This window comes from Lytechinus variegatus, chromosome 5, assembly GCF_018143015.1.
Source record: "Lytechinus variegatus isolate NC3 chromosome 5, Lvar_3.0, whole genome shotgun sequence".
Taxonomy (NCBI): Eukaryota; Metazoa; Echinodermata; class Echinoidea; order Temnopleuroida; family Toxopneustidae; genus Lytechinus; species Lytechinus variegatus.
In genome coordinates this window covers 18,981,809-18,995,380 of record NC_054744.1, presented here as the reverse complement: position 1 = coordinate 18,995,380, position 13,572 = coordinate 18,981,809, and the positions used below count along the sequence as shown (strand labels likewise).

At 38.0% G+C, this 13,572-nt stretch overlaps 1 protein-coding gene across 1 annotated transcript in view; it reads right to left on the bottom strand.

The window, feature by feature from the left end:
- Positions 1-778: 778 nt before the first annotated feature.
- The window catches only part of LOC121415649 (sushi, von Willebrand factor type A, EGF and pentraxin domain-containing protein 1-like), a 30,346-nt gene continuing 17,552 nt past the window's right edge, over positions 779-13,572 (bottom strand). Inside the window, 16 exon segments of the mRNA XM_041608936.1 lie at positions 779-1,998; positions 2,572-2,733; positions 3,076-3,672; positions 4,766-4,978; positions 5,568-5,810; positions 6,135-6,383; positions 6,945-7,145; positions 7,610-7,801; positions 8,256-8,459; positions 9,139-9,390; positions 10,315-10,497; positions 10,703-10,954; positions 11,807-11,995; positions 12,324-12,578; positions 12,919-13,089; positions 13,365-13,541. Of these exon segments, the coding sequence (XP_041464870.1) occupies positions 1,832-1,998; positions 2,572-2,733; positions 3,076-3,672; positions 4,766-4,978; positions 5,568-5,810; positions 6,135-6,383; positions 6,945-7,145; positions 7,610-7,801; positions 8,256-8,459; positions 9,139-9,390; positions 10,315-10,497; positions 10,703-10,954; positions 11,807-11,995; positions 12,324-12,578; positions 12,919-13,089; positions 13,365-13,541 (3,707 nt within the window). The 3' untranslated portion in view covers positions 779-1,831.

The window sequence follows — 13,572 nt, the reverse complement described above, 5'->3', positions numbered from 1 at the left end:
CTAATTATATACTGCAAAAATAATAATAGCACTTTTTAACACTATAGCCCAGAGCATACTATGCGATCCGATACGATGCGGGTTTCTTTTTTAAAAAATCGCATTTCGCATCAAATATGAAAGTTCCGAGAAGAAAACTTACTTTATTCGAAGTTTGGCACCAGTAATTTTGATAATAAAGTATTGTTTTCATTTGACATTAATCATTAAGAAAGATTTTTGAAAGATCGTTATTATGTAATTACTTTAGAAGACCTGGAAAATCATTTGAAATCAATAAAAGATCAGGCTAATGTTGTTATCCTAGAAAAAACTGGAAAATGCTAAAGAGAAATTTAGCAAAATCTTTAGCTATGATAATGAAGGAGTTAAGGTTCGATCTTGGGCCTCTTGGTATGAATGCAGAGAAAGGGACTCGCAATATTTTAACCAGTTGATGCAAAGTAAGAAAAAAATAATCAAGTTGAAGTTCGAAGACAGCGTGCCATAATTGAAGTGACTATTTGAGTATTGCTGACATTTGAATAGAAGACACAATTAAGGTTGTGGTACAGTATTTTAACAGGCAGAACTTATCACCAAAGAACGATTAAAGAACAGTCAAGGCAGGGGTCATGGGTGGCTGCCCAGTCTGATTTCTGGGCAGGGTAAATGAAAAAGAATTCAATTTGATTTTAGATTCTCTCCCTCCCCCCCTTGGTTCTGTCCCTAGTATATGACGATAAAATAACTTAAAACGATTAAGAGTGAAGACACGAAACACCTTGTAGACTTTTCAATGCGCCTTTATTTCCTTTCCAACGTGTCCAGCATCCTGATAAATACCATTCTAAAACATCGTCAACAGCATTTATAGACCTTATGCAGGTGACGTCATACTCTCAGAGAGCCCTCCATTAGAGGATACAGAAACACGCGAAGAAGGAATTATCTAAGGTTCGCCAGTTGCAGATCACCAACCCATGCAAGACAATGGCTTTCGCCTTTAAGATGGCGGCGCGATGACGTATGCATAAGGTCTACTGGCTGTTGACGGACAAATTGTATGGGGCAAGACAATGGTAAAGTCAATTTATTTCCATGAAAGCTGAGCATGTGTACTGACGAGTTGTCAATTCGACAGTTACCGTTTTAACATTCATGTAACCGTGGTAACTGTGAACTTAGCCCATTAAAATCAACGATGGTTGCCATTTTCCTCAGAGAGGTGACATGTATAATCACCATGGTCACATCTGAGTAAAGCATTTCAATACTGTTATGCGTGTTTATATTTCTGACTAAAAAATCCAATATTCTCTTTTGAAAGGGACTTCATACATCTCTAATCGATAACCGCTATCTGAAAATCAAGAAAATCAACATAGTACAAATAAGTTCTTTCAATATGCTCTCATGATTACTGCGAGTACTGTTAATATTACTTTACAAATTTCATTGCTCTTGAGTAGTGTGGGTATTTATGGAAAAAAAATCGTTGATCGTAAACAAATATCATTACCAAATCAGGGACAATACCGCAATCCGTACACATAGTGTAAGTGATGTATCTATACACCCATGTACTAGTACTTCATTGCATATTTGAAATTTAAAAAATAGGATGCTCAATAATTGGCGGGCCATGAGGTCGCATGATCCTTTGTCTACTCGTGAACGGGAAAAACTAAGCCAATTCAATAATTCATCATTCTCCTAATTCATTTTCCATTACATTTTTCGACGAAAAAAATAAAAATCATTAGCCAATTTTTTAAAGCAGATATTAATTAAGAAATCATCTTTTGTAATTTAAACCATAGCAGCAGCATCTCAGGTTTGACGCAGTCACTCAAAAGTCGCATTCATCTATTGAGGTGGCCCCGTATCTATACGTTTTTGTATTGGTGGGACAGGTGTCACATGATCGCTGGCCAGCTTCCGATTGGTAAGATCGACGATCACATGGTATGCAGGGAACCAATCCAGAGGGTGAGAAGGATCCAGGGGAACATTGGTCTGAAAGGTGAAGATGGAAAAAGTTTAAAGAAGTGAAACTTTAAAATTGTATCAGGTACTCTCCCATTGTAATATCCATGGATATCATCTTCAAATAGTGAATTATTTGAGCTACTATTTGAAAACAATATCATTTCGTTAGGGTTTTGAGGGGATATTTAATTAAATTTGTCAGCACTGACAATTGACAATTTGTCATTTTGTCATGCGCCAGTGCTTCTCAGCTGATAAAAATCAAGGATTTCTGACACGTAGTTTTATCAGACTTCACTGCTTAACAGATGACAAAGACAGATGGAAGACCCACCCCCCCCCCCTGTCTAATAGCTGTAAATAACTCATTCGACTTCGTTTAAAAAAATGTTATTGAAACATTATGCATATGTGGGTCTCATTTCGGCTTAATAGTATCATTGCAATGTTACATTGTTTACTAAAGTGACGAACGTCAAAACAAAAAATACAATACATTTCTTTTTCATCCAAACTCAAACTGCACACTGACGTCCTTTTGACATGACTATATAATTACAATTGGTATTCAAGCATTCTTTGAAATTGTTTTAACATTACCTCGACAGTCGTTAATGTGTTTGGCGCCCTCTTCAGACGTTGTTTGACCATATGGACATAGTTTGCACGAAGACTGTGCAGATTCGTCTTGGTAAGACCCACTGGTACATGGGATGCATACATCCTTAGCTCCATCCGAGAAAAACCCTGGCGGACAGGCAACTAGGAAAAAATATGTTTGCCTAGTTAGATACTTGTTGGTTCCCTTTCTCGACATGACTTGTATAAGTTTTTTATCAATTCGTTGACTTTTTGTAATCATGTCTGTATATTGCCAGTACCCCCCCCCCCCGAATGCACTTACCATGTGATTTTGTTCCTGCTACTGAAACGGTATATCTAGGAACATACATACATGTATTCAAGATCAAATCAGCAGCAAGATCAATGATTTGGTTGAATTACTTTTGTATGACACTATGATGAACATTTTAAATAAAGAACCTGTTTATGAATATCTTTTATTATAACATTTGTTTTAAAAATGTTTGAACCTTAACTTACCACACTGATTTGGTGATCCTGTTCTTGAAACATATCCTTTTTCACAGGTAGATATGACCTCGCCAAGAACCAATGATGAGTCATCAATTGGCAGCTGAGCAATCCGTTCCACCGTGTCAGCATCTACACCTGCTACAGTCCCTGTAAGGATAATCTCGTGGACCAGTTGAGCAAGATGCTCCTTGATTTCGACCAAGCTGTCATCGGCGTTTCGGGATGGAACGTCGTCTATGGAATCGTCGACGATGTCGTACCTTGTCGATATGTCGAAAGACACCATCGTCACATTGGAAGCCCAGGAGGCCCTGGGTACGTTAAGACGACCTGCGCCGGACAACCTGTCTGTGGACATCGCATCATTTCTGACCATTCTTCGACGTCTTTGGGCAGGTGGTGGTGACAGGATGTCCAATGGTCCACAAGTGACAGATACGTCCGTGACAGAACACTGCTTGTGTTGGCAAAGATCGCTAAACGTTGAGGCTTGGATCAGGGTGGTTAGGGCCGAAGCAATGTTCTGTTGGGTCACCAACTGACCACAGTCACCTTCGTAATAGATTAGTCCAGCTGGCAGTTGGGACCGCCTCCCTTTGACCTCTTTAGAATCAAGGAAATGAAAACAATACGAAATAACAATATCAAAAATGTAAATATACCCAACATTACATCATGTACCCTTGCGACATACAGGCTATAAAAGTAAACTACACAGGTGAAGAAAGGAACGGCAGCATGCGCTTTGTGGCACCGAGAATATCTTAATAAAAACCACTTTAAAAAGGGACTGTGATGTAATAGTTCTAAATAAAATTTATAATTTTACAATTCAACCCATACTGGATTACTCTTGTTCGGTATGGGGGAACTGTTCTGTCAGTAATAGGAAAATTTTGTTTAGATTACAAAAAAAGAGCAGCAAAATAGTTGAAAAGAATTTTGATTATACTCATAATGGTATTGACATTATTAAGAGATTGAAATGGCAGGTTTTAGAAAAAAGACGAAATTATTTCCTTGCATGTATTATGTATAACTGTGTCTATGGACATGCTCCGATACGTTTATGTAATTCTATTGATATGGTTTTTGATAGGCATCTAATGAATACAAGATTTGCCAATTCGCTCAACGTAGTTACACCTAAACCGAACATTGAGATTTTTAAGAATAGCTTAAGATATGCAGGAGGAAATGTATGGAATAGTTTAGATTCGGAACTCCAGAATGCAACTTCAATTGATACATTTAAAAGGAAATATAAGAAAACACACTTCTCGTAACACTCTCTCCGCTCTCTTTATGCCGGTTTGTGTTTTCAACTTTCAGTTTGGTATTCATTACCTAGTGCACATGTATGATATCTTTTGTTATTTTTATATATCTATGTTTGTTAATACTTATGTTACTCAATTTTGTTTTAACATAATTTACTCTGCCTGAATTTGAATTGTTTAATGCACCTTTTCTGTACATTGTTAGATATTTACTATGTCTACAGGACCATGTTGAAAAACAGTGTATATATTATCTGAACATGCTTATCCTGTATAAATATTTTTAAATAAATAAATAAAACATAAATAAATAAATAGTGAGAAACGGGGAGAAGGTGCGTAACATGGACGGGACTATATCACGGGGAGAATATGAAATGTCTTAATGAGTGAAAATAATAAACCCAGTTTCATACCTGAACAATCCACGACATTGGCATTGGGTTTCCATTCCCTGGATGAACCCTGCAATGCAGAACAAGTGTAGAGTGTTGGAGGTTGTTGTCTTGATGATAAACGAGGAATGTCATAGCCTTCCTTGCAGGACATGCTGCAGATATCGATGGTTTCCCATTTACGGCACGACAATGCGCCATTTAGAGGTGAATCGAGCAAGGGACATGGAAGCGCTATATGGATAACCAAAAAAAAGAAGATGGAATATGAAATGTGTTATTCCATACTCGTGATCAGTTAACAATCACAGTTTGACTGCGCTTTCATTCCCAATTTGTCGTCATAAAGAAAACGTTCGGTATTGAACATTTCAGTTTCTGGGATGCCAATATTCGGACAGTAGTGCAAATTGCAAGGTCCTGCATGATTTGCATATGGAGGCAATGGGTTTTAAGAGCCTGGACAGATTTTCAAGGTGAAACTGGAGTCGGAAAGATAGTAGGCCTATGCTATTTGATTTTTTTAAACGTAAAATTTCTTTATTTCTAATGGATAACACTCTGGGATTATGTTTTGAAGAAAAGAAATGAGAATGCCAGAATGAATCAAACAGCTTTTTCAAAAACTGTACATTTCTGCATTTTAAGAAAAAATCGCAGACTCTCCTGATGCCAAAATCCACGTTCAAAGTTATGCCAAAAGCTGCGTTCCTTAATCAACATTACCAAACTGATTGCTTAGCGGTGCATTCGAAAACTCGCTTGACTTTTATCTGACAGAAACGGGAAACATATCTACAAAATAGGATGTGATTATTCTCACGTTTAACTGTGATATTAAATCGACATGTAGACTCCTTCCCCGTGAATTTATTAACTGCCGTATACTCGATAGGATAGAAGCCAATCTGTAACATTGCTGAGGTGCCATTGATGGAGCTTGTTATCTCTATGTTGGTCAAGTTCTCCCCGCGGAACCTTGGCCGAGGCCACGTTACGTTGGCTTCTTTCTCTGTTTCCACAGTAACTTCTTCTGGACAATATAGGATGTCAACACCAAACTCCTCTAAGAAAGCAAAATGAACATGTTTTCAAGAAATGGATTTGCGTTGGTTAGTTTTACAGTGGAAATAAGACCTCTTGCCAACTAAGGTGATTTTAAGTCACGACTGGGTAAATCGAGATCACAGGGGACAATGTTAATAACAGAAAAGGGAAAACATTCAACATGGAAACGAATTCTGCACAAATAAATACTCAATATTAACATTCTGAAGGTGAAAATTCATCAGTATTCATCCTTACGTAAAACTAACTTTCCAACCTGCTAATTTCCATGATTTGAACGAGTTTTGAACAAGGATTCAAAATGCCCCCTAATAAACCTTACCTTTAACCTGAATGTCGAATGTACATTTCACACTGTTGTTACCACCATCAAAGAACTCAAATGAGAATGATGAATCATGGGAAATGAAATAAGGTGAAGTCAGGTTTTCTGGTGTTGTCACTAGTTTAAGGCTGCCATTACTGTTGTCACGTGCAGATGGTAGGTCAAAGGTCACTTCTACCCCATCAGGATTGGTTTTAGCAACGATGAATGATTCGGGACAAAATAGAAGTTCTGGTGGTTCGATGTCTAGAAAAAAAGTAACATTTTTACATAGAAAGTTAAACGACGGAGAAACAGGTTTCAAACATCAATTTTAACTGTAGCTCCTTTAGCTAATCTATCAATTGTCATGGTTAAGGTTGCTAGTATATTAGCCATGTGAACACGATGAATGCCGAAAGTTCCGGTTTAACCATGCCAATGCCATTATAGATCATTCTGGTAAAGCACTGATAACTTCAATATACATCTTTTTTCATCTTCCTTGAAGCATGGATATCCAGAAGCATCGTCCATGACCATCTAGATGAGATTCTAGCCAACCCCATCTTTACATGGATCGCACAATGCGCGAAAGCATGTGAACCAACACGGGAAGTTTCAGAGTATTAGCCTAGCCTACAAGTAAGAGAACAATACCTGTTCTCAAATCTCAACTACAGAGTTTAACACAAAGTATTCATAAAATGTATTTTGTTAATCGTAACGTTGGCATGGTTGAGAATAATGCACATAAGGGGTGACTTGAAGCATATGTTATATCATCAAGATGAATTGTTCGTTTTTCATGATTTCATTTCTTCTTACCAATGCAAGAGAATTCGTCTAAAGTTTGGTTCCATGTACCATTTTCCATGCACTGGAACTCGGCCAAACCAGGCCCTTGAAGCTGGTAGCCAGGACGAAGACATGACACGACACAGACTTGTTCATATTCAGGGAATCCCAAACACTTGTGTGGCAGAGCGGTAAATATACCATTTCCACCCAGCCCTGTACATTGACGTCCTGGTGGATGAGAGGAAAAGAGGTTTTATGATTGAAGAAGCAAAAATGAGGAGGAGATGACCATACGGGTCCACCATTAATATCAATTTCTATAGGTCAATGTAGCATGTGGCCTCTGATAGGCAAGGTGGAGACGTTCGGTGGAGGCCCTATGTGCCACTAGGCATCTTGAGGATAGGTAATAGGTAAATATGCGAGAGAAGGCACATGACCCTCACTACCTGCACTTGTGACTCCCTTCATTAAAAGGGAGGGTCGACTGATACTTTTCGGAAGATATTTAAGACAATATCTGTCAGACAAATCTGCTTGTGAACGACGAGGATGTCGTTTTTTGTGAGCGATAAACGTTTACTTTTAGTGGTGCCATTGCATTTTAATACTCATCGAAACCCAGGATAAACTGACTTAAAGAATCAAATGATAGCAAGGTTTTTTTTATATAGTTGTCAAGTTCATCATACTTCGGCAAGCAAAATCTGTAGTTGACCACGTTCCATCAGCCTGGCAGTATTTCACAGCTTCTCCTTCTCCGATGTACCCTGCAGGACAGCTGAAAGTACAGTTTGTGCCATAGGTTGAAGAGTTTCCTAGACCTGTCTCGCATCCCGATACAATGACTTCAGGAGGGGTAGGGAGTGATGGGCAGCTACGAGCTTTGTCATGTCAGAAGGTTGAAGTAAAAACAATGAAAGCCAATAAAGTCAAGAAAATACAGTACACTTGCAATATATCGCCAAATGAGAAAAAAAGTTGTATTGATTTCAATGATTAATCATATCTACATTCATTCTTAACGAATTCGTTGGTATTTTACCCGATATAATGTATGGTTCCAATTTTGAATAGAGAATGGAAACATTTCAAATTGAAGTTAGGGACTTTATTGTATTAAATTTAGTTTGGTTGCTCATCCGGATCGAGTTTAGACATGTTTACCGTCTTGCTATAAGAAATTTCAAAGGTGCCATAATAGCATAATGATAGTTCGGTTGCTCAATTTATCCAAAAGTTAGGCACACTTTGTGTGAGATCTTAGAATTGCAAACAAATTCTTATTCTTCCTGAACTACTGTTTTGAATCAGTGAACACTAATTCCTAAATTTTACCTTGACACCTTGGAGGTAATTCTGTGTTCCAGATCCCCATGGGAGTATCATCATCCATCATTACACACGTTGTATTCTGAGAACCAATCAATTCTGAACCAATAGGACAGGAATATACACAGGTAGACCCACGTAGGTTGCCATGGTCACATATCACCTCAACATCCTCATCTACTTCCTGTTCTGGATCAGTACATTGCACAACTGGAGGAAATAACACATGCATTTCGATGTGAAATTAAAGCGGAGCAATCTGGTCATCTGGTCCTTGATCTGAATCCCAAAATCTTTGTCTTAATCTGTTATCGGTTGATTATGCGTGCAGGCACTATAAGCTCCTCTATTGGAGAGTTGAGAAATTATGTTCTTGGCAAGGATATCAGTTCTTAGCCATTATGACCAATGTGTGTTTACTGAGAAAGATATAAGTGTTTTTATAGAAATGATAAAGAAACATTTCTTTCTTTTAAGCATTCACGTTGTAGCCAGTTGTAATATTTATATATAGTAATTCAAGCACCATGTTATCATAATCAGACATTATGAAACGCCGAATGCATTTACAGTGGGGCCAGAACAATCTGAGCTCAAAGATTGGGTGGTCAATCCACTGTGTCATTTAAAAAAAAAAGATTGCCCCTCGAAACCCTTCTCATTCCAGTCCCATTAGTTAATTACAGGTCCAGGAAAGATCAGAAAGATTATCAGACAATGGTTCAATTGACATTTGCCTAGAAAACTTATTACACAAGACATAGTACGTAACTACCTTTTAAAGATCTCGTTCCATTCCTGAACAATGATGTGTGTGATAAGATCAGAAAATATTCCCCAAAGAAAAATATGTAAAAAAAAAGAAAAAAAAGAGAAGAAATCCTTTAACCTTTAACTGTAATATTGAAGGTATACTCCGCTTCATTTCCAGAACTGTCCCGAGCTCTGTACCTCACCAAATAAAAACCTTCGCTTAGCATCAAGTCAGGGTTCGGTCCTGCCATTTGGACTACTTGAACATTTGGATCCTCGTTATCCTGTGCGGTAGGAACCTCCCAGCTTACAACTGCACCCATCGCTAGAGGTGGGGCAGTGACTTCTATTGGCTCTGGTAGACTTGTAAATACCGGTGCTTGGTTATCTGTCAAATAAAATCGGCAATAATTGTTTTGAACGAAAGGTATGTTATAGGATATTGTTTAATAGTCTTGTCAAACTGATGGTATAAATGGTCAAAAGTATCTAAGAAATATTTATCAATCTGAATGGTGACCCATTTGAACTTTGAATGGAGGTCGTGTGCATCTCCATTTCATTTCAAATTTATTGCCTCTATGTTTCGGACTCTATATCTACATCTGTAAGATTTATTTAGTCAATATTGTACAGGAGGAATGGGTTGGATATTTCGTGAATTTACAGCTTCAACGAATACAGGGCTGGCCTACTTCATTCTATCAGAACTTTCCCTCGGTTCTGCCGGACTTGTCGTTACCTTCACGTATACAAATTATATAAAAGATTTCCTGTTCGGGGTGTGCCTAAAGGTCAAGTCCACCCCTGAAAAATGTTGATTTCAACAAATTGAGAAAAAGCAGACTAGAATAATTTTGAAAATGTAATCAAAATATGATGTAAAATTAAAAAGTTATGACATTTTAAAGTTTCGCTCATTTTTCACAATATTCATTTCATTGTTTACAGATTTGACAACAGGGACCAACTTGACTGAACTATATAGTATTAAACAGTGCTTCCACATGTTCAGGAGGGATTCATCGTTGTTCCACTTGACAATAAGGAGGAAATTAGAATATTCGTATAATTAAATACAAAAGAATTAGTCAGGAGGTGACGTTATCAGTCTCCTTATTTGCACACCGACCAGGGTGTGCATATAACTGTTTTGTGAAATTAAGCGAAACTTTGAAATGTAATAACTTTCTTATTTTGCATCCGATTTTGATGACATTTTTAGTGTTATGCTTGTTTTTTGTTGGGGTAAACTTGTCTTAAAGAACATAAACTCTTTCCCTTGTACAAAACATATCTGTAGTCATAGTACCTGAGCATGACGGTGAACCATTCGACCAGATCCCATCAAAACCAATCCGTTGGCAGGTGGTCATGGAATTACCTTGGAGGGTGTGACCATCTGGGCAGGAAAAGTGGCAGACGGATCCCAAGATGGTTCCCGTGCAAGAGGCAATGACATCACCTTGAATCTCAGGACTGGTGCAACGAATCACTGGGGGTGTAAATAATTCGCTGTTATTAATAAAGTTACTACGGTATTAATCGTTATCGATCAATTTGAAATTGAAAAAAAAGCAGCGTACTCACAACATTAACTTGAAATCGTAGGATTTTTACACTAACAAAAAATATTGACGGTAACAAGATCAATTTGAAAAAACCCTCTCTTCTTGTAAATCTAGTTAAACTCAAAGTACCTTCAACGGTTACATTGAAACTACATTCTGCAATATTGCCACTGCCATCTACTGCTTGATAAACTTGTAATGTTGTTCCTTCAGACTGCACGACTCCTGATCCATTTCCAGCAATCATTTCAACGCGTAGATCGTTGTTGGAATTGTCGGTGGCAAGAGGTTCACGCCATGTCACAATAGCTGTCGTCTGGTTCATTTCGGCATATACTATGTGATATATGGGACAGTGGGTAAACACCGGTGCTGTGTAATCTGCATGTATTAAAGAAAAGGAACAATGAAATGATAGCCATGATCATGAATTCACCCACAATTCATATTCTTACAATCATCGGTTTATTACGCAATGTGCACGCGCACACCTGCGCTTAATACAGCCGGATTCAAGGACTTTTTTCGGGAGAAAAAATATGTTATATAACCGAAAATTGACACTGGGAATATAATCAACAATGATCATATGAAAGTTTACAACCGAATACATTTTGTATCATTGATTGATTTTATACCTTTGCAAGGAACTGTGATTTGGGACATGGTCCCCGAACAGAGGGCGCCCTTGGCTCATTGTGGATAGAGTACCTACATGTAGGTACTCTAATTGTGGAGCGTTGTGGCCCAGTGGATAAGTCTTTTGACTTAGAAACAGAGGGTCGTGGGTTCGAATCCCAGCCATGGCGTAATTTCCTTCAGCAAGAATTTATCCACATTGTGCTGCACTAGATCCAGGTGAGGTGAATGGGTACCCGGCAGGATTAATTCCTTGAATGCATGAGCGCTGAAAGGCAGCTCGAGCTAAAGCCGGGGTAATAATAATAATAATAACGTGACTCGGATAGAATATTTCTATATAGATGGCGCTATATAAATGCCTATTAATATTATTATTATTGTTTCTCCTCTGTATTAGAGTGAATTTATGTTTTTTTTCTTCTGTTGACTCTAAGTTCGCGTGGAACCTAGCTCACGCACACACACATGATACACGACACCACACATCCCCTCTCACAACGCACTCTATACTCTCTATAAAGATAAAATATCCACACGCAAACATGGAACTTAATAACGCAATGTTAGCAACTTTTAAGTTTATTTGCGAACCTGTACATGATGGTCTTGTATTGCTCCACACGGCTTCATCTCTAGTCATTACGCATTGAGTGTTTTCATCCCCTACCACTTCATAACCAGCCATAGAGCAAGTGAAAGTGCAGATAGAATCCCGAAGGAATCCATGTTCGCAGTTTACTGTGACTAGACGATCACTTGTCAACTCAGGACATCGAATCACTAGAAAAATATAATATGAATAGATCGTGTTGAATAATTTTGAAGATAAATTTAGTAGATGCATTTGAAATAAGAAAACACCATAATACATTTCTATCATTTAACAAATTTAACAAATTAATTATCATTACATATTTGTCAAAGTAAGTACTTACATTTCCGTAGTCTTTCGAAGTTTAAATCCATAATTTATTATCACCAACTCTTTTTTTTTTCATTATAAATGTATTTATTGCGCTACTTTTTTCTTTCTAAGAAGTTATGGCAGTGGATTATGCAACAAAAAGATGTCGAAAGTTAATAGAGTCTTAGTTTAAAATGACATTACCACTGACAACGACGGTAAATCGACAGTAAGCTAGGTTTCCATTTGTATCCTCAGCTTTATATACCACTGGGTATGAACCACTTCCCAAAGAAGAACCTGGAGTAGGCCCGGAGACATGCACCCCGACGATCTTCTTATTAGCATTGTCCAACGCAGAGGGCGCTCGCCAATTAACCGTAGCCGATTCTAGGTAAGGATCACTGATGAATGTCATCGCATCTGTGGGGCACGTCTGGAAATCGGGTCCTCGACTGTCTGTGGTGATGATAACGTGTGCAGAACGTATTTCAATTGAATATGAATAAAAACTGGTGGTCACAGATTTTTGGTTGAAACCCCGGTTGAAACTCGCATTCTAGTATACTTTTTTTATTGTGACAGTATAAATTAGTACCCTGCAAAGGTTTCATTTATAAAGTTCTCAATTACAATGGAAGTTTACGTTTTCTTGCTTTCTTTGTTTATTGCTATGCCTCTAACCTAATTTCCAGAACAATCGTATTGATTATGACGAAAATCATCACATCATCATCAAACTCACAATCGTAATCATCACTATCATCAACATCATCATCATCTTAATTTACTGCTGTACCTAAGCAGGTTGGTGTTGTTCCTGACCAACCGTTGGCCCCGCATGTCCGTACCATACTGGTGGCTGGAACAAGGTCAAAACCAGTATTGCAACTGTAGGTACAGATTCGAGAAAAGAAGCAGCGCACGTTTCCGTTCTCAGGTGCCTCTAATTCTGGATTGCAAGTAATCCCTAAATATATGGACACAAGTAGGTTATTCGTTAAAATCCATACAATTCATGAACTCTCAACTAGGATTGTTGTGTTAATAACTGTTTCCACAAAATGATTGTTGCATGTTTTATGTTTAGTACTAGTATTTACACTCTTCTCAGTGACCATATACAACCATGTTATATGGTTATATAATATTGCGGTCTTTTGTTAAGGGAGATATTTACAAATCGATAAGTGAACTAAAGTTTCTTTAAGTGAAATCATTACAAGTTCGATATGAGGTTCTTACATTCACAAGTAGGTACATCGTTAGTCCAGGTGCCGTCAGTGTTGCACTCTGTGACATTGCTCCCTCTGACTTGATACCCTATTCCACACGTAGAAGTGCAGACAGAGCCATGTCTGGAGCCTTGAGTACAGGAAAGTGATCCGAAATGAGGAGATGATAGTACAGGACAGCGAATATCTGGGAGAGAAAAGAATACGACCAAAGTATG